Genomic DNA, 22,554 nt, shown 5'->3' on the forward strand with positions numbered 1-22,554 from the left:
GCTGCTTCCCACTAGCTAGGTTTTTCACACAGGGTGCTCTGTGATGACCTAGAGGGCTGGGAATTGAGGAGTTGGGTGGGAGGGAGGCTCAACAGGGAGAGGATATATGTATACTCATGGCTTATTCACGTTGTTGTACAGCAGAAATCAACACATTATTGTAAAGCTATTGCCCTCCAATCAGAAATAAATTAAAGCAAAACAAAATACCCAAACAAACAGAAACTTTTTTGCTCATCTTTTTCCCCCTCTTTGGTTTCTTGAATTCTTGTGGATTAACAAACACCTTTTGAATATTATAGACTCACCTCTTGAGTGTTAGCCAGGTTAACGAAAAAAGTAATGACACTTGTTGAAGATGGCAAGGAAGACTTGATTTTATAGCTGGGGAGAGAGATGGGGCTGAAAGAATTTACAGTCAAGGAACAGGGTATGGGTCAGTGGATGACAATTTACTAAGAGGAAATAGGGTTAAAAGTGGTTCTGGCTCAACCGACCTAACAGAACTCTTGTTGAAGACAGGCCATGATGATCAGAAATCTCTTGGTGGATGGTGGAGGATGAGGAGCTTGGTGGGGTTCTGGTTAGAGCATCTTGGCAGGATTTTTACTAAAATTGGATTTTATAGGGAAGTGCACAGATAGGACTAGGAAGAGGTTCAGGAAACTGATTCAAGTTTGTTAGCCATAACAAGTATCTAATCTTACCAGGCATCTATCTACTTGCTTCATTTTTATTTATTAATGCCTGAAGTCCTAAATGTTGATGTCATAAAATTTGTCAAGTTTTTGCCTCATGGTTTGTGGTTTGGTTCTTTTAAGATAATTTTCCTTTAATTGATTTCTGTATTAAGGCAAAATTTGCATATGGCAAAATGAGCAAATTTTAAGTGTAACACTTGTTGAGTTTTACAAATGTGTATACCTATGGAACGTGGTATATATCTATAGAACATGTGTATAGTCATAGAACATGTGTATACCTATAGAACACCCCAATCATGACATATAATTTTTCATCATCACAGAAATTATCCTCATGCCTCTTCTCAATCACCTCAAAGTACTCTTCTATTCCCATTTTTGTTTTTTTTTACAAATGAGCTCATAAAATATGTACTTTTTTTGTGTTTGCTTTTCAGTCAACATTAATGAAGAGACTCATCCGTGCTGCTGCATGTGACAAAAGTTCATTCTTTTTTGTTACTGAATATTCCAGAGTCTGTTTAGGTGCAAATACACAAGAGTATGATTATACATTCTTCTATTCATAGTATTTGAGTTACTTTCTATTTTGGGCTATAATGAATAAAGCTACAATAAATATTCATATTTAAATGCTTTTGTGGATATATGTTTTCTTTTCTCTTGGGTAATTCCTTAGGAAGAAGTTTTCTCCCATTTTTGTGTAGCAAAGCTATTACTCTGAATTTTCTTGTACTGATTTTCTTCATTAGATCTTTGATCTCTATTAGTATATGGATTAAGTTAAGGATTTTGCTTATTTTCTCTCAAAAAAATGACCCAGATTTTGCAACTTCAATTACTAGAAGATCTATTCTTTTCCCATTGAACTATAATTACTTCTATATTATATATGAAGTGTCTACATATGATTGGTTTATGTCTTGTATTCCTTTACTAGCAGCATATAGATTTTATTATGATGACTTTGTAGTATGACTTGATATCTGGTATGATGTTATTCTCTATAACATCACAGAGGTTTGATGTAATAAATACAAACCGTAGCAGAATGATTTTAGTAGGATAGGTTTTAATGTAAAGAATTTGGTACCTACAAAATCCTTGGAATGGCTCTAGTTGTGGCTTTCAGTCTGGGCCTCTTTATAAACATACTTTTACCCTACAAAATTGACCAAGCTACCCTGTCTAAGAGGTTTCTAGGGTGATTCTACATTAAAAGTTTCCCCACCGGTACTGTCTATGAGGCTTGAGAATGGACACCAGAAAGCTGATGCACAAAAACTTCTTGTCTGTGAACCTGACTTTTGGAGGAAGAGCCACAAAAAGGCCTCTTCACACTTTGAGCAGCATATAATTTGCAGCTTCAATATTGGTGGCAAATGATTCTGAAGAAGGCAGTCATCACTTTCCTTTTTTCAGAAAGAAGATGGAATAGATATTAACAATGCCCATTAACTATGCTCAGAACATGCCCACTTTGTTCTTCACTTCAAAGTTGATATAACTTTTTGAGGACTTTTACCTCTCATATTTATTAAAAACTAAGTTGAGTTAATCAAAAGTGTCAGCTTGAATTTTGATTGGGATAACATTGGCTATATAGATTAATTTCAGGACAAAAAGCTATGTTAATGCAACCACTATTACAGTCAAAACAGTTGTGTGTAACTTTATTCAAAATTTTAGTGTATTCTAAAAGAGTTGTAATTTTTGTTTTTCTTGCATTCTTTGTTGAGGTTGATTTCTAGGTACTATTTATAATATCAGATAAAGTACATTCTACTCTAGCCTAGTGTTGTTAAAATGCTATTGAATTTTGTAAGATAGTTTTGTGTCTACCAGCCTCGCTAACTTTGTCATTTAATAGTTTGTTAAGTTAATGCTACTGGGTTTTACATATAGTTAATATGTAAACTACAAAAAAGACTTCTACTTCTTTTCATTTTTTACAACTCCTGCCTTTTTCTTGTTTTGTTTTCATTAACTTTGCTGTATGCTTTTGATATATTGCTTTTATCAAAATAAAGAAGTTCCAACTTATAATACATTTTATGAGAATTTTTATTATTAATGTGGCTAAATAGTATCAAATGAATTTTTGAAATTGTTGAGATAACCTTTAAATTTTTTGGTTAGATTTCTAAGATGGTAAATATGTTAATAGTTTTCTTTCATTTTTTTTTTAAATTAATGGCTTAGAGTTCTGATAGCAATCAGTGTTTGATAAACAGAGATGGTAGTGAGAAAGCAATCAAATAATGAACATAAAATCCATTATCAATTCAGAACTGTATTAAGTTACTGACTTTACCGTCCTGTCTTAGCAGTGTCTAAGTAAACTTTAGGCTTGTGAATAAGAGAGATTGTTAACAGTAATAGGAAATGATTAGGAAAGGTTTTTCTCCTTGTCTTTTTTTTTCTCTATTATGTGAATTGGAAACACTGTCAGTTGCATGACCCATGTCCATTCCTCAAGACTCCTTACTAATACAATTTTGATTTTATTTATTTTAGCAATATAATCAGCTTTATTATCCCTTGTAGGTAGGCATATCATTAGATGTTCAATGAGATGACCTAGAGCTTCCTATGAAATCTTTTTCTTTTCTAATAAATATGTTCAGCATAAATGGCATCTACTTTCCCTTTTATAGTTACTTTGAACATGGACATGATGTCTGAGGTTGTGATAATAACAAGACAAGCATGATAGTGACACCAAAAATGTAGGCATGGCAAAAGTAACAAGCGTGTCTGCCAGATAACACCCCTGAATGTCTCAACCCAATATCTGTAAATGTATCTGTCTCTAATTATTTTCAGAAAAATGGACAAATAATGGACAAACAAAAATCTATTTGCTTAAACTTATAATTTTTCTGTTAGCAAATTAATACAAGCTAAGTGAAAAATATAGTACAAGTCAATAATGGCATTGAAGTTCAAATAGTTGATAATACAGTTCTTTTTTTAAACTTTTAATTTTAATTTGAAGTTGATTAGCAATATCGTATTAGTTGTAGGTGTACAGCAAGGTGATTCAATTATACATATTCATGTAACTATTCTTTTTCAAAGGATTTTCCCATGTCAGCTCAGTTCAGGTCAGTTGCTCAGTCGTGTCTGACTCTTTGCAACCCCATGAACTGCAGCATGCCAGACCTCCCTGTCCATCACCAACTCCTGGAGTCCACCCAAACCCATGTCCATTGAGTCTGTGATGCCATCCAATCGTCTCACCCTCTGTCATCCCCTTCTCCTCCTGCCCTCAATCTTTCCCAGCATCAGAGTCTTTTCCAATGAGTCAGCTCTTCGCATCAGGTGGCCAAAGTATTGGACTTTCAGCTTTAGCATTAATCCTTCCATTGAACACCCAGGACTGATTTCCTTTAGGATGGACTGGTTGGATCTCCTTGCAGTCCAAGGGACTCTCAAGAGTCTTCTCCAACACCACATTTCAAAAGCATCACTTCTTCGGTGCTCAGCTTTCTTTATAGACCAACTCTCACATCCATACATGACCATTGGAAAAACCATAGCCTTGACTAGACAGACCTTTGTTGACAAAGTGATGTCTCTGCTTTTTATATGCTGTCTAGGTTGGTCATAACTTTCCTTCCAAGGAGTAAAGGTCTTTTAATTTCATGGCTGAAATCACCATCTACAGTGATTTTAGAGCCCAGAAAATTAAAGTCAGCCAGTGTTTCCATTGTTTCCCCATCTATTTGCCATGAAGTGATGGGACCAGATGCCATGATCTTCGTTTTCTGAGTGTTGAGTTTTAAGCCAACTTTTTGACTCTCCTCTTTCCCATGTAGGTTTTTACATAACATTGGGTAGAGTTCCCTTTGCTATACAGTAGGTCCTTGTTGGTTATCTATTTAAAATACAGCAATGTGTACATGTCAGTCCCAAACTCTTAATCAGTCCCTCCCCTAGACCCTTTCCTTCTGCTAACCATAAGTTTGCTCTGTAGGTCTGGGAATCTGTTTTTGTTTTCTAAGAACATTTGTATCATTTTATTTAGATTCTCTATATAAACAATATCATACAATATTTGTCTTCACTCAGGATAACAATCTGTATGTCCATCTATGTTGCTGCAAATGACATTATTTTTAGTGGCTGAGTAATATTTCATTGAATATATGTACTGCATCTTCTTTATCCATTCATTTGTCGAGGTACATTTAGGTTGCTTCCATGTCTTGGTTATTTGTATTGATAACCTACCCAGTCTGGGATAACACCTAGTTGATTGTCATGTGCTTTTTCTGATTTTTTAAACTTTATTATTTTTATTTAAGTATATTTGACTTCTAATACTTTATTAATTTCAAGTGTACAGCATACTGATTCAGTATTTTTACAGATTATACTCTATCTAAAGTTGTTACAGGAAAATGGCTATAATTCCAGTGCTATACAGTATCTTCTTGTTGGTTATCTATTTATAATAGTAGTTTTTCTCTCTTAATCCCATATCTCTAATATGCCCTTCCTTCTTTTTCTCTCCCTTTTGGGAAGCACTAGTTTGTTTTCTATATCTGTGAGTATCTTTTGCATATATTCATTTGCATTATATTTTAGATTCCATATATAAGTGATATAAACATTATTTCTTTGTCTGACTTACTTTGTTGTTGTTGTTCAGTTGCTCAGTCATGTCTGACTCTCTGCAACCCCATGGACCGCTTGCAGCTTTGCGACCCCATGGACCCCCTGCAGCACACCAGGCTTCCCTGTCCTTCATCATCTCCTGGAGTGTGCTCAAACTCATGTCCATTGAGTTGATGGTGCCATCTAACCATTTAATCCTCTGTCATCCCCTTCTCCTGCCTTCAATCTTTCTCAGCATTAGGGTCTTTTCCAATAAGTCGGCTCTTCCCATCAGGTGGCCAAAGTATTGGAGCTTCAGTTTCATCATCAGCATCAGTCCTTCCAATGAATAGTCAGGGTTGTTTTCCTTGATTTGATCTCCGTGCTGTCCAGGGGACTCTCAAGAGTCTCCTCCAGCACAGTTCAAAGGCATCAATTCTTTGGCGACCAGTCTTTTTTATCGTCCAGCTTTCACATCTGTACATGACTACTGGAAAAACCATAGCTTTGATTACACAGACCTTTGTAGGCAAAGTAATGTCTCTGCTTTTTAATATGCTGTCTAGGTTTCTCATTGCTTTTCTTCCAAGGAGCAAGCATCTTTTAATTTCATGGCTGCAGTCACCAACCACCGTGATTTTAGAGCCCAAGAAAATAAAGTCTGTCGCTGTTTCCATTGTTTCTGTAGATCCATCTATGTAGCAGCAAATTCAGTCTTTTTTAAAGACTGAACAATATTAATATTGTGTATTATGCACACACATCTCATGTCTTCTATATCCATTTATTTGTTGATGAATACTTAGGTTGTTTCCATATCTTGGCTATTGTAAATAGTGATATTGTATGTATACAGCATACAGCATCTTGTGTCTTTTGCATACAAGTTCTTGTGTCTTTTGCACACATGTTCTTGTTTTCTCCAGATGTAATACCAAGGAGTGGAACTTCTGGATCACATGTAGTTCTATTTTTAGTTTTTTGAGGAATCTCTATACTGTTTTTCATAGTGATTGTACCAATTTGCATTTCTACCAACCGTGTACAAGGGTCCACTCTTCTCCCCATCCTTTCCAGCTTTTGTTATTTGCAGTTTTTTTGATAATGGTCATTTGACAGGTGTAAGATGATACCTCAATGCTGTTTTGATTTATATTTATTTAATAATGTATGATGTTGAGCATCTTTTCATTTGTCTGTTAGCCATCTGTATGTCTTTGAAGAAATGTCTGTTCAGGCCCATTTTTTTGGTTGGGTTGTTTGTTTTTATGATAGTGAATTATATGAAGTATTTATATATTTTGGATATATGAGCCTTTAGTTGAGCTCATCTTTTGCAAATATTTTATCCCATTCTTTAGGTTGTATTTCCATTTTATAAATGATTTCCTTTGTTGTGCAAAATGTTTAAGTTTAATCAGATCAAATTTGTTTATTTTTGCTTTTATTTATTTTGGCAAAAAATGTTGCTGTAACATGTCAAAGAGTGTTTGCCTATATATTTTTTTAGAAATTTATGGTTACAAATCTTACAATTAGGTCTTTAAATCATTTTGAGTTTATTTTTGTGTACAATGTGAGAAATTTTTCTAATATCATTGTTTTATATGTAACTGTCCTTTTTTATAAGGAAAATTTGTTGAAGAGACTGTTTTATCCACTGGTATATTCTTGCCAAGGATTAGCTGGCTATAGATATATGAATTTATTTCTAGATTCTCTTTTCTGTTTGACCTATGTGTCTGTTTTTTTGTGCCAGGACCAACCTGTTTTGATTACTGTATGTAAGTAGTATACTCTGAAGTCTGGGAGAGTGATACTTCCTGCTTTGTTCTTTTTTCTCAAGAAAGCTTTAGAAATTCTGGGTCTTTTGTGGTTCCATATAAATTTTAGGATTATTTGTTTTAGTTGTGTGAAAAAAGTCATGGGTATTTTGATAGAGATTGCATTAAATCTGTAGATTGCTTTGATTAGAATGCTCATTTTAACAATATTAATTATTCTAATACAAAATCACAGTATAGATTTCAATTTCTTTGTATCATCTTCAATTTCTTTCATCAATGTATAATTTTCTTAGTATACATCTTTCACCATCTTGGTTAAATTTATTCCCAGATATTTTAATTCTTTTTGATGCAATTTTAAACAAGATAGTTTTTTAAAAACTTTCTCTTTTGAGAATAGGTATTAGTGTACAGAAACACAAAAGATTTCTGAATATTAATCTTATATCTTGCAATTGTGAGGAATTTGTTTATTTTAATAGACTTTTTGGTGACATTAGGGTTTTCTATATAAAGTATTGCAAATAGGAACAGTTTTACTTCTTCTCATCTAATATAGATGTATTTTATTTCTTTTTCTTACCTAATTGCTTTGGTTAGAATTTCCAACACTATGTTAAATAGAAGTGGCAAGAATGAGCATTCTTGCCTTGTTCCTAAATTTAGAGAAATGGCTTTCATCTTTTCACCATTGAGTATGATGCTAGCTGTGGATTTCTCATAAATGTCCTTTTTTATGCTCACTTATATTCCATCAGGGATCTTAGTTTTCTGAATGCCAAGCTTTAAGCCAACTTTTTCACTGTCCTCTTTCACTTTCATCAAGAAGCTCTTTAGTTCTTCTTCACTTTCTGCCATAAGGGTGGTATCATCTGCATATCTGAGGTTATTGATATTTCTCCTGGCAATCTTGATTCCAGCTTGTGTTTCATCCAGCCTGGCATTTTGCATGATGTACTCTGGATATACATTAAATAAGCAGGGTGACAAAATACAGCCTTGATGTACTCCTTTCCCAATTTGGAACCAGTCTCTTGTTCCATGTCTAATTCTAACTGCTGCTTCCTGACCTGCATACAGGGTTCTCAGGAGGCCTGTCAGGTGGTCTGGTATTCCCATCTCTTTCAGAATTTTCCAGTTTGTTGTGATCCACATAGTCAAAGGCTTTGCCATAGTCAATATAGCAGAAATATATGATTTTCTGGAATTCTGACAGACTACAGTTCTTGAGGTTGCAAAGAGTTGGACACATCTGAGCATGTACATACACTCATCAAAAATACTGTCCAGCACCTAGGATATTCTACTCAATTAGAATAGAAGGTGAGATAAAATTATCTCAGACAAGCAAATCTAAAAGTTTTCATCAGTAACAAACCTATGCTAAATGAAATTTTGAAGAGTCTTCTTGAGGTGGAAAGAAGAACTTATGGAAAATAAAAAATCTCAAATTGGATGGAGAAATATTGTACAAATTATTGAGTTTTGGTGTTTATTTAGATTTCTTTTGTGAAGCTACGATGTATTAAGAAGTTAAAGTCATACATTTGGGACATTTTTAAAAAGAAAGAAAAAAGCACAGAATATACGGAAAAATCAGCCCTTGTCTCAGGACTTTGGCCAGCATACATTTTAAACTTAATACATGGTTTTTAAATGATAGAAAATTGACAATTTATTAATTCATTCAACAAATCTTTGTATGTCATCAATGCCTGATGGTATCTGAATTCTGTTTGATTAAAACAAAATCTTTTACTTTATGTATGACAATTCATAAATGCCTATTTATGTACAGTAATTCTAATGACATGGAATCCCAACTAAGTGCCTTCTAAATTAGGAACTTTATGACCCTGTTTTTTAAATTTTAAATACAAACAGCCCTTAGAAGGGTAAATTAGAGAATCATTGAAAACCTCAAGGAGAATCTTCATTGATCAGATTGGAAAAATAAAATCATGAGAAACTGAATTCTAGAGAAACAGAAAAAGAACAAAAGATAGGGGACACCAAAATTTTTTCCTGATTCACAATCTATACTATTAAGTAATTATAACTTCCAAATTTCAATGACATTCTCCCAAAAGCCACTAATTAAAATAAATAAATTTAAATTTAATTTCCCAACTTGACAGTTTTTGAATATTATCCAGAAATCTCTACATCAGAATCAAAAGAAAAGGTTCCTTTCCTCTGCAAATCTGATTTACTTTGTATTTAACAAGTTCTACTCTTTGCTTAGTAGTCCTGTATGTCAATATCTAACAATGTTTCTTGAACTTTAAACACTAATACTGAAGAAATGACTTCTCTCAATAACGTCAGCAACAAGTATAAGGGTCATAGTCTGAGGTATTTTACATGAACCCTTATATAGAAACAAGAGAATACACTATTTTTGAGGATTTGATACTAGTGGGAAAAGACCATTCCAAGAAATGATATGTTTGTACAATGCACATAGTGAAAAATTTGATTAACTGAATCACAGGCTTTGGTCTATGATGAATTATTCTGTAACCATTATATAATCATGCAAGTCGCTGGTTTCTCTCATTGTAGCTTCATCATTCAGTGTTTGCTTGATTCTCATAATAATGATTTTAATGAGAATAAACATAAGAATAATATGCACAACATACACTTCTCTGAATGTAGGTGAGGATTACGTTGCTCTACATGTACATGAATGGCAAAACAGAAGGCTTTAGAGAATCTTACTCTGGCTCAGAAGGCCAGGATCAGTAGTCCTAGTACTCCACATAGACACATATAACATGCTTATGCTACCTGGACTCACTGGAGAGGCTGCACCTTTCCATTGTAAGGTGCTTTCAACCTTCTTGGCACATCCTATCTTTTCTGGAGAACTCAGGAAATTTGCATGCCAGATCATGATCAGTCCAAGCCCTGGAACTTTCCTGATAATAAAAAATTAAACTGAGAGAATCAAGGATCAGATTATAGAATTTTGTTCCATCATAAGTCTGGCTTCTGGTCAATTTCCAAATTACATTCTGTATCTATGACTGTCAATTTCAAAGGAAAAGAAGTTTAACAAAAAGGAAAATCAGGCTTCTTTTTAATAGTAAGAGAAGTGTACTCACTCTTTAGTCCACCATCACTGTGATAAAAACCAGGTATCATGAAAAAGAAAATTACAGACCTATATCACTGAGAAACACAGATGCAAATGCTCAAGAAAATACTAGTAAACAGAATCCAACAACACATTAAAAAGATTATATACCATGATCAAGTGGGATTTATTTCAGGGATGCAAGGGTTTTTCAGTATATACAAATCAATGAATGTAATACACCATGTTAATACATTAAAGAATAAAAACTATATGAACATCTCATAGGTGCAATAAAAGCTTTTGACAAAATTTGACACCCATTTGTGATTAAAAAAAAATACCCAGAAAATGGGCATAGAGGGAACCTATCTCAACATAACAAAGGCTATATAATGCAAACCCACAGCAAACATCATTCTCACTAGTGAAAAACCTGAAAGCATTTCCTCTAAGATCAGGAACAAGATAAGGATGTCTACTCTTACCACTGTTATTCAATATAATTTTGGAAGAGCTAGCCATGGCAATATGAAAAGAAAAACAAATAAAAGGAATCCATGTTGGAAAAGAAGAAGTAAAACTGTTACTGTTTGCAGATGACATGATACCCAACATAAAAAAAATCCTAAAGATGCCACCAGAAAACTACTAGAGCTAACTGATGAATTTGGTAGCTACAAGATACAAAATTAATGCACAGACATCTCTTGAATTTCTATACATTAACAATGAAAGATCAGAAAGAGAAATTAAGGAAGCAATGTCATTTATCATTGCAACAAAAAAGAGTGAAATACTTAGGAATAAACTCACCTAAGGAGGTGAAAGCTGGAGTAAGAAATGGCAAGCCACTTCAGTATTCTTAACTGGAAAATTTCATGGACAGCGGAGCCTGGTGGGCTACAGTCCATGGGGTTGCAAAGAGTTGAATAGGACTAATTAACTGAGCACAAGGAGGCAAAAGACCTGTATTTATAAATCAATAAGACAACATGATGATGAAAGAAATCGAAGATGACCCTAACAAATGGAAAAATATATCACATTCTTGGGCTGAAAGAATCAATATTGTGAAAAATGATTGTGCTACATAAAGCAACCTACAGATTCAATGTAATCCCTATCAAATTACCAACATTTTTTAGAGAATTAGGACAAAAAATTTTGCAGTGTATATGGAAAGGTGAAAGACCCCAAATGTCCAAAGTAATCTTGAGAAAGAAAAATGGAGCTAGAGGAATAAAGCTCCCTGACTTCAGCTGTGGTTCAGTCGCTCAGTCATTCCCACTCTTTGCAACCCCATGGACTGCAGCACGCCAGACTTCCCTGTCCTTCACTGTCTCCTGGGGTTTGCTTAAGCTACTACACTACAAAGCTGCAGTAATTAAAACAGTAAAATACTTGCACAAAACAGAAATACAGATCAATGGAACAGGATAGAAAGTCCAGAGGTAAACCCATCACCTATGGGTACCAAATCTATGACAAAGGAAGCAAGAATATACAGTGGACAAAAGACAGTCTCGTCAACAAGTGGTGCCTGGAAACCTTGACCGCTACATGTAAAAGAATGAAATTAGAACCTTATACCACACACAAAAATAAACTCAAAATAGACTAAAAACTGAAACATAAGACCAGACGCTATGCAATTCTTAGAGGAAAACATAGGGAGAACACTCTTTGACATAAATCACAACAAGATCATTTCTGACCATCTCCTAGAGTAATGAAAATAAAAACAAAAATAAACAAGTGAGACCTAATTAAACTTAAAAGCTTTTGCACAGCAAAGAAAACCATAAATAGGTGAAAAGACAATCCTGAGAACAGGGGAAAAGAAAATGCTTGCAAAAGAAGCAACTGACAAGGGATTAATCTCCAAAATATACAAACAGCTCAATAACAACAACAACAACAACAACAAACCCCAATTGGTGGAAGACCTAAATAGACATTTCTCCAAGAAAGACATACAGATGACCAAGAGCCATATGAAAAATTGCTCAATATCACTAATTATTAGAGAAATGTATTTTAAAAATACAATGAGGTATCACCTCACACCAATCAGAATGGCCATTTCAAAAAATCTACACACAACAAATGCTGGAGAGAGTGTGGAGAAAAGGGAACCTTCTTGCGCTCTTGATGGGAAGGTAAACGGATATATGGAAAACATATGGAAAACCGTACAGAGTTTCCTTAAAAAACTAAAAATAGAACTATTATATAACTCAGCAATCCCACTCTTGGGCATATACTCTGAAAAACCATAGTTCAAACACATGCCCCTCAGTGTTCATTATAGTACTATTTACTATACCCAGGATATGGAAGCAACCTAAATCCAGATGAGTGGATAAAGAATATGTCATACATATATACAATGAAACATTTTTCAGTCATAAAAAGGAACAAAGTTGGGTCATTTATACAGATGTGAATGGACATAGGGTCTATCAGACACAGTGAATTGGTCAGAGAAAAACACATACCATGCATTAACATGTATGTGTGGAATCTAGAAAAATGGTATAGATGAACCTTTTTGTAGGGCAGGAATACAGATGCAGATGTAGAGAATGGACCTGTGAATACGGGGTGGGGTGGGATGAGACTAACATATAAATACCATCATGTGTAAAAGAGATAGTGAGAACCTGCTGTATAGTAGAGGGTGCTCAGCTCAATGCTCTATGATGACCTAGATAGATGGGATACAGGCTGGGGGAAGATCCAAGAAGGAGGATATATATATATATATATATATATATACAGCTGATTCAATTCACTGTGCAACAAAAATTAACACAAGTTGTAAGGCAACTATACCCCATTTTTTGAAAAATGTTAAGGAAAGCTAAAAAAGGAGACAGAAAGATTTGGAAAGAGATAACAATCTCTTTTTTTCTTGTGTGTTTTTTAGTTGCTTGAAAGACAATCAAAAGGAGCCTGGGAAGGTAAGCCCAGACGTGAAAAGAAAACGGTAAGAACATAGCATTTCAGAGTATTTTCTCCACTGATTTACTTCCAGAATCTCTACTGGAATCTCTAAGCTGTACCGTGACAGCTAATTCCTATCTTAGACCTCTTACAACCACAAGGATAAAATTCTTTGGCAATTGCCTCTAAGACTTGGTAGAATGTTAGATGGAGACTCTAAACATGAAAACTGGCTCATTAGTACACATATTTTGTTTCTTAATAGTTATATAATGCAAATGCATGAATGAAGAGCTGATATAAAGGATATTTGTTTCTGGTTGGTTATTTGGAATGACCACACTTCCAACTTATTCCACATACTTAGAATAATTTGGGGAAATATAAATCTAATCATGCCTTTCCCTTAAAACCCATCAATGTTTTTCTATTACACCCAGAATAAAATCCAAACTTCACCACGGACTAAAATTCAATATAGATTGACTCCTGTGTATGTCTCCAATATCATTCCTCACCCTGCATGCTCACCCGTTTTCTCCCAGGAAGTCATATCCTTCATGCCACTAATCTTCTTCACCTCAGGGCCCTGGCGCATGCTGCTTTGCTAGTGCACATGGGTTTCATTTTCCTTGTTTGTGATAGAAAATATCTCTTCTGGAGATGCTGGCTCTTATGATTTCTATGAGCTCCTTGACTAGACTATGTAAGAATGCTGTTTCCATACCACGTTGATTTTCTACACTGCCCCTCTCTTTATATTTTGTTATTGTTCAGTTGCTCAGTTGTGTCCGACTCCTTGTGACCCCAGGGTAGCATGCCAGGCTTCCCTGTCCTTCACTATCCCTGGAGTTTGCTCAAACTCAAGTCCATTGAGTCGATGATGCCATCCAACCTCTGTCGCCCCCATCTCCTCCTGCCCTCCATCTTTCCCAGCATCAGGGTCTTTTCCAATGAGTTGGCTCTTTGCATCAAGTGACCAAAGTATTGGAGCTTCAGCTTCAGTGTCAGTCCTTCCAATGAAAATGCAAGATTTACTTCCTTTGGGCTTGACTGGTTTGATATCCTTGCAGTCCAAGGGACTCTCAAGAGTCTTCTCCAGCACCACTATTTGAAAGCATCAATTCATATTTTTCTAATGCCTTTCTTTTAACTTGTAACTTTATATTGTTAGTTTGGCTTTTTACATTCCATCTTCCTCTATAGACCAAGTGCATGTGAAGGCTCTAACCTTTGCTTGAACTTGTTAGTGCCTATCAGTTGCCCAACCCTGACAAGACACTCATGGAAAAAAAAAAGGCAGTGAAAAAGCAGTCTATATCTGGACACTCTTATCTTGCCACTGCTTAGATTAACAGAAACGCCATGACTTGTTTGTCAGTCATGAGCTTTTCATATCTTTGCACTCAACCCCTTTCCTAATCATTTCATCTCAAGGTCTGTTTTTCTGTCTCTGAGATGACCCTTTCTAGTCTTACAAAGTGTGAAGGTATGGGGGATGGAGAGGAAGACCTTGATGTTTGTTGGTGACAGGAAATAATTTTTGAGGAATCAGTCATTTCCTAAGTTTCAGCTATGCTTTCTCTGCACAAAGGAAAATGTAGAAATAATGGAGTGGCTATGCCTTCACTGTGACTCTTTGCAACTCCTCTTTACATTTTGTAGCTGGAGAAGAGGTAGAAAATATCTTGTGATGTTTCTGAACTAATGTTCTGATTGCATTCTATATCTGTAAAGTTTTCTCATGGATATTCCAGGATTCATTATTCTTGAAGTTCAGAAGCTGTTACACATCAATGTTCCCTATGATTTGTGTTTTTTTCACCCATAAAATCAATTTTAAGATTCAAGTCTTTATTTCAGGAGTTATTTTTTAAAAATGTCTTTGGATATTTTTGTTTTAATTGTTTGGTTCTCATGTCTTGAAATAGCAATTATGTGATATTAAGATTTCTTTTTTGTCATAATTATCATTATATTTCTAACCACTCTACCTCTTTATTTTCTACCATTTACTTTTTAGTCTCAAGTATTTTTTTTTATGGTACTGCTTGTTTTTTTTTTTTTTTTTTACTTTGCCGTGCTTTTACTAGTATTTTACTTTCCCTAAAAGCTTTGAGCTTTGCCATTTCTTTCAATTTCCCCCCCTTGATTTATGCTAACCCACTTTCCTGCTCCATGTATTTTATATATATATATATATATATATATATATATATATATATAATTCAGTCCATGTGTGCAACTTTGTGCTTAGGACCTTGCTGTGCAAGCAGGTCATTTGTGAGATAAAGTAGTGTGTGTGTTTGTCCATTGGTTTAGCAAGAGTGCTTCTCTGGAGGCTCAGACGGTAAAGGATCTGCCTAGAACGCAGGAGACACGGGTTTGATCCCTGGGTTGGGAATATCCCCTGGAGAAGAGAATAGCTCCCACTCTAGTATTCTTGCCCAGAGAATTCCATGGACAGAGGAACCTGGTGGGCTATAGTCCACAGGGTCACAAAGTGTCGAACATGATTGAGCATCTAACACTTTTACTTTTTGGGAGAGGAGAGATAATCTAAGACTCAGGCTTTGATTTTAGTATGTTGTCTCAGATTGCCTCCTCACCAAATATTTTCTTCCCTCTGCTCTGAGCACATCTCTGTTTTGTATGCATTACCCTCTTTGAGTTGGGAATATCATTATAGGTTGTATCCTTTGTCACTTCCATTTTGTCCTTCAAGTTTAAGAGTCTGGGAAAAGGAAACAAAAGTTGTGTTGGCAACTTCACCCCCTCTTTGTCTCTTCTTTGTTACGTGGTGTGGAATTGTGTGGCTGTAGAGATAATCTCTATTTCTTTCATCACTAGCCCATGCTTTTAATGTCTGTCACTGCAAGTTTGTAATTATAATTTCTAGAACTTATTATTTATCTTTAAAGATAAAGCAGAGAAATAAATTGAATTTTAATATTATCCTTTGGGTCATTCCTAGTTTCACTATATTGCACATATGCTTTTCCTATATATGATAATATACAATATATGTGGTCTAAACAATTTAGTAATTCCTAAGTACGATAAATTCATAAAATACTTTGTTGGCATTTGTGGAATTTGTTCTCTACTTTTCTTTCTTTTCTTAGATTTGTGTAGTTTTCCTTTTTTCACCTTTATTGAAGTATAATTAAAAAATAAAATTTTAAGACAAAGTTTTAAGATAATTAGAGAGTACTTGATGATTTATGTATATGTTTTGAAAGGATTGCCGCACTGATGTAATTAAAACATCCATCATCTCACATATTTATCTTTTAAAGATGTGAGAGCCTATTTCAATTATACAATACAGCATTAACTATATTTCATGGTTTTTCTGAAAGGAGAGTAAGCAAGTATTTAATTTTATTTAACCTTTGAACTATAAATTTAGCAATGAGCTTAAGTTAAGGGCAATGAAATGTTTCTTTCAAGTGCAACTTTGGCTTCAGAGAATTGGAGTGTCTCATGTTATTATCTTTTTCCTTTGTAGGCAGGAAGTGACTACACTTGAGATAGAAAATCAAGGTCAAGATAAGAAAAGTAAGTCATTGCTTCATAATATTTTTCATACTAGGGATGTCGTAAACATACAAATTAGCTGATGTTCTGATACTATGGTCCAGTTGGAGGAAATTCTGCTTGGAGTCCTTATAGGGATGTGATGGTCCTTTACTTGTTTTTGTCTCACAAAACTGATCTCATTATTCTTTATATTACAGTAGTATTTGAACATGATTTATTTCTGGCAGCATTTTATAGATTTCTAGGGGAAGGAATTAACCAAACTATGCCAATTTTAATTTATATATTGAAGTTTTAAAATAGGTTCATATTATCTGGTGTTGAGTGTTTTTTTTTTTTTTTTTAAAGTATTTACTCCATTTGATATAGTATCTAGGTGTTGTCGCTTAGTCGCTTGGTTGTATTGACTCTTTGTGACCCCAAGGACTATAGCCCACTAGGCTCCTCTGTCCATGGGATTTCCCAGGCAAGAATATTACAGTGGGTTGCCATTTCCTTCTCCGGCGGATCCGTCCAACCCAGGGATTGACACTGCGTCTCCTGCATTTGCAGGCACATTCTTTACCACTGTAGTAATCATGCAATTACTCAAAATGAACAATTATGAAGAAAACTCACATTTTCTTATCACTATTGCTTCAACTGTCCTCTCATCTTACAGTCAAACTTCTTGAAAGAATTGTATGGCCTCATTATTTGGGACTTTGCATTTCCCAGTCTAAGCTCAGAGTAGTTTACTTCTGGTACTACTGTTCCATTAAGCATGTTCAATGGACTATGAAACAACACGTTTTACCAGACTGCATCACAGCCATAATTAGAATAACATGCTTAAAGAGCATCATAGTGCACTGCACATATAGTTGTTATATGAGAATTATTTTTATTTTATATATGTATATGGTTATACTGAACCAGGACATAAAATATACTTTTAAGTATGGATCACATTAAAAAAAAGTTGAATGTCTCTGTTCAGATGTAACTACAGACTCTAAAGGACAACATTCAAACTTAATCTCCATCACTGTATTTCTAGCACTTGAAAATGTTTCTCAGCATCTCCCTCCTGAAATTCTTCCTTCCTTCATTTATTTGACACCACACTCTACTCTTTGGATCCTCAATTGTTGACCATTGCTCTATTGTCTGATGCTATCCTGTTTCAATACATCTGGAATGCTGGTGTTTGACCCAGATTTGGAAACTTTCTACTCTTTTGAGGAGCTTCTGTATGATGGATTTTATTTTATTTTTTCTAATCTTTGGTAGAATTTTCTAGGGAAAAGTATCTGAGGAAAATGTTTATTGTAAGCAATTTTTTCACTTCTAGACGCAAATGCTTTTGTAGTTATAGATTATTCACATTTTCTGTTTCATCTTGCCAGTTTTGCAAGTTAAATTTCTCATCAAACTTATCCTTTTTAATTAAAATTCTGAGGTCCTAAACTTAAAATTTTAAGTATTTAATGTTTACGGGATCTATAGTGATGCCCTCTTGCTATTCCTTTGAGCCCAACTCCAACGCAAATCCTGAGATTCACCAAATATTGTGCTACTTTTATTTACAGGAAGAGTAGATGCAAATTGATTGAGGTGGCTGCTGCTGCTGCTGCTAAGTCACTTCAGTTGTGTCTGACTCTGTGCGACTCCATAGAAGGCTCCCCCTTCCCTGGGATTCTTCAGGCAAGAACACTAGAGTGGGTTGCCATTTCCTTCTTCAATGCACGAAAGTGAAAAGTGAAAGTGAAGTCGCTCAGTTGTGTCTGACTCTTAGCAACCCCATGGACCGCAGCCTACCAGGCTCCTCCATCCATGGGATTTTCCAGGTGAAAGAGTACTGGAGTGGGGTGCCATTGCCTTCTCTGGATTGAGGTGGGGCTATCCTGAAATAATTCAGGCTACTACCCCCCACCCTCGACCCCCAAAACTTCACCAAGGTGAAGGTTCCTTCATTTTCCTATGGCAAACTATATATCTAAAGTATTCTAGGGTACTTGTCCCTTTGTGTTCACCAGGATCTATCAGCCTTATGTCCTCTATATAGTAGATTATTTTTATGTCCTGCAGATATATGAAATGATCAATGTTCCTGCAAAGCAGATATTGACAGAGAGACAGAAATTGATAAAGCCCTGAAATACACCAATGAAGTAGCACTGGTGTCTCTTCATGAAAGCAAATGTATCTAAATATATGCCAATGCACTGCTTTAGTGAATTAACAGACCTCGTCTGCAACAGTAAATGCAACTGAAGTTATCTAATTAAGTTTGTGAAAATGTCCAAGACCCAGCCACATTTACTGAGGCCAAAAAGGGAAATGAAGTGAAAAAGTTATCAAAATTACCACCTCTGCATCTTTTTTTAAAAATTTAAATTTATTTATTTTAATTAGAGTCTAATTACTTTACAATATTGTATTGGTTCTGCATCTTTTTGATATTAAAGTCAATAATTATTTTATTGCTTTTTTTAGTTAGTTTACTTTCCATTTGGACCAGAGCCATTTGGGGAGAATCTATACAATGCTACTGCAAATTGGTCAACATATCTGCTTTCACCCTTGTTTTAAAGTCATGGTAATATTCATTGGATATATTTATGGACCCCTTCAACACACTATGACATAGACATAGGAAAAAATTCCCTTCTCTTATTAGTGGGCTAAGGTAAAATAAGATTTTTTTAGGGAGGTTTCCTTGGTCCTTTAATCAGCTCTTGAACCACAAATTTAAAGTATCATATTCTCTGTTTATGTGCTCCAAAAACAATCAGATAATCAGTTAGTCTTTATAGTTCTCATTCTTTCCCTAAAGGTCTGTTAGAGCAGTCATTTAGGCTAGGCTTTTCCACCCAAGTGACCATTTTAATAAGTCTTTTGCCATTTGTACTGTGGACTACTTGTGTCTCATTTTTTAAAAAAATACTGATGGCATCTGCTCTGCCTCTAAACCTAATCAGCTGATGTAACTAAGCCCAGATTCTCATACCTTTGAGATTCTTCCTTTGGAAGTTTCTTACTTCAACCATTCCTGGTTTCAATAATTACATATCAGTCATAATTATTGGGTTGAACTGCAGGAAAGAAGTGGCAGTCTATTAATGGTGTATGAATCATAACAGAGCCAGAAGACTTACCAAAATACAAACAGCAAGACAAATTTGCAATTTAGAAAGCACTGTGATGGTTACCATGTGTTATCTCATGGACATAGGGAAAGGAAGGTTATCTTTGCCATTTTCTGAGATGTTGGGGCAAGGATGAGAATGTTATAGCACTAAATTCATTTAAATATTCTTATATTCCTAAATCTTTAGATATTTTCCTTTTTTGGCTTTATAACAAGGAATATATGGGTAGTAGGTAGAATAAGGGGCTTCCCAGGTGGTTTAGCAGTAAAGAATTTTCCTGCCAATACAAGAGATGTGGGTTCAGTTCCTGAGTTGGGAAGATCCCCTGGAGGAGGAAATGACAACCCTTTCCAGTATTGGAAAATACTTGGAAAATCCCATGGACAGAGGAGCCTGGTGGACTACAGCTCATGGGGTCACAACGAGTTGGACAGGACTGAGCTACTGAGCACGCAAACAGGTATTAACAGAATAAAGGCCCCCAAAGATATCCAAGTTTGACTATATTTTTAAATGTCAAAAGGGACTTTGCATATGTGATTCAAGGTTTCTAGGTGGGGAGATGAACAAATGCTCTTAAAATGTAGAAGAGAGAAGCAGAAGTGATGCAGCACAGTGTCAGAGTGATGCAGCATAAGAAAAACTCAAACAGCTATTGCTTGTTTGTAGCAGTGGAAGGGGACAATGATCCAAGGAATGAGTGTAGCCTCCAGAAGCTGGAAAAGGCAAAGAAATTGAGTCTTCTTTAGAATCTCCAGAAAGGAATGCAGCTATGTCAACATCTTGATTTTGGCCCAGTGAGACTCAGAATTCTAGTATCTAAAACTGTAAGATATTAGTAATAAACTTGCATTGTTTTAAGCCATCAGGTTTGTGATAATTTATTACAGCAGTTTTTGTTCAGTCACTCAGTCATGTCTGACTCTGCGACTCCATGGATGGCAGCAGGCCAGGCTTCCCTGTCCTTAACTCCCAGAGTTTGCTCAAGCTCATGTCCATTAAGTTGATGATGCCATCCAACCATCTCATCCTCCTTTCCCCCCTTCTCCTCCTGCCCTCAATCTTTCCCAGCATCAGGGTCTTTCCAATGAGCCAGCTCTTTGCATCTGTTTTGCAGAAAGTTTTCACTTTCATCTCAGGTTCACAGGATTTGTTAACAAAATAAGCCACTTGTTATATACAAATAAATAATACAGATATTAGAGAATTATCTAGCTTACTTTCAATACACTAACATTAAAAGAAAGGAGAAATAGAAAGAGCAAAAGATACATCACCATATTGGATTTTGACCAACATTCAGACTCAATCAGCTCTGGGAAGTCCCATGTCACAGGACATCTAGAGTTCCAATTGGGAAAGGGTCTCAGGCAGCATGTCCACTCCATGGGTGAGACTTCAAAGACTGCAATTTGGGTCTCCCATTTATAATCCCAGGACAGATGCAAACTGATATCATCATCAATCTGTGACCAAATTGCAAGCCTCAGTTCAGACAGTCGCTCAGTCATGTCTGACTCTGAGACCCCATGAATCACAAAATGCCAGGCCTCCCTGTCCATTACAAACTCCTGGAGTTTACTCAAACTCATGTCCATCGAGTTGGTGATGCCATCCAGCCATCTCATCCTCTGTCATCCCCTTCTCCTCCTGCCCCCAGTCCCTCCCAGCATGAGGGTCTTTTCCAATGAATCAACTCTTTGCATGAGGTAGCCAAAGTATTGGACTTTCAGCTTTAGCATCAGTCCTTCCAAAGAACACGCAGGACTGATCTCTTTCAGAATGGACTAGTTGGATCTGCTTGCAGTCCAAGGGACTCTCAAGAGTCTTCTCCAACACCACAGTTCAAAAGCATCAATTCTTCGGTGCTCCGCTTTCTTCACAGTCCAACTCTCACACCCATACATGACCATGGGAAAAACCATAGCCTTGACTAGACGGACCTTTGTTGGCAAAGTAATGTCTCTGCTTTTGAATATGGTATCTAGGTTGGGCATAACTTTCCTTCCAAGGAGTAAGTGTCTTTTAATTTCATGGCTGCAGTCACCATCTGCAGTGATTTTGGAGCCCCAAAAAATAAAGTCTGACACTGTTTCCCCATCTATTTGCCATGAAGTGATGGGACTGGATGCCATGATCTTCGTTTTCTGAATGTTGAGCTTTAAGCCAACTTTTTCACTCTCCTCTTTCACTTTCATCAAGAGGCTTTTTAGTTCCTCTTCACTTTTTGCCATAAGGGTGGTGTCATCTGCATATCTGAGGTTATTGATATTTCTCCCAGCAATCTTGATTCCAGTTTGTGCTTCTTCCAGCCCAGCATTTCTCATGATATACTCTGCATATAAGTTAAATAAGCAGGGTGACAATATACAGCCTTGACGTACTCCTTTTCCTATTTGGAACCAGTCTGTTGTTCCATGTCCAGTTCTAACTGTTGCTTCCTGACCTGCATACAGGTTTCTCAAGAGGCAGGTCAGGTGGTCTGGTATTCCCATCTCTTGAAGAATTTTCCACAGTTTATTGTGATCTACACAGTCAAAGGCTTTGGCATAGTCAATAAAGCAGAAATAGATATTTTTCTGGAACTCTCTTGGTTTTTCCATGATCCAGCAGATGTTGGCAATTTGATCTCTGGTTCCTCTGCCTTTTCTAAAACCAGCTTGAACATCTGGAAGTTCATGGTTCATGTATTGCTGAAGCCTGGCTTGGAGAATTTTGAGCATTACTTTACTAGCGTGTGAGATGAGTGCAAT

The 22,554-nt window shown here is 35.8% G+C and overlaps 1 protein-coding gene across 1 annotated transcript in view; it reads left to right on the forward strand.

Moving 5' to 3' along the window:
- The window catches only part of GCSAML (germinal center associated signaling and motility like), a 52,609-nt gene that overhangs the window by 13,379 nt on the left and 16,676 nt on the right, over nt 1-22,554 (forward strand). Inside the window, exons 2-3 of the mRNA XM_019964799.2 lie at nt 13,108-13,167; nt 16,636-16,685. Of these exons, the coding sequence (XP_019820358.2) occupies nt 13,108-13,167; nt 16,636-16,685 (110 nt within the window). The remainder of the gene's footprint in view (nt 1-13,107; nt 13,168-16,635; nt 16,686-22,554) is intronic.

Source organism: Bos indicus, chromosome 7 (assembly GCF_029378745.1).
Source record: "Bos indicus isolate NIAB-ARS_2022 breed Sahiwal x Tharparkar chromosome 7, NIAB-ARS_B.indTharparkar_mat_pri_1.0, whole genome shotgun sequence".
In the NCBI taxonomy this organism is placed as follows: Eukaryota; Metazoa; Chordata; class Mammalia; order Artiodactyla; family Bovidae; genus Bos; species Bos indicus.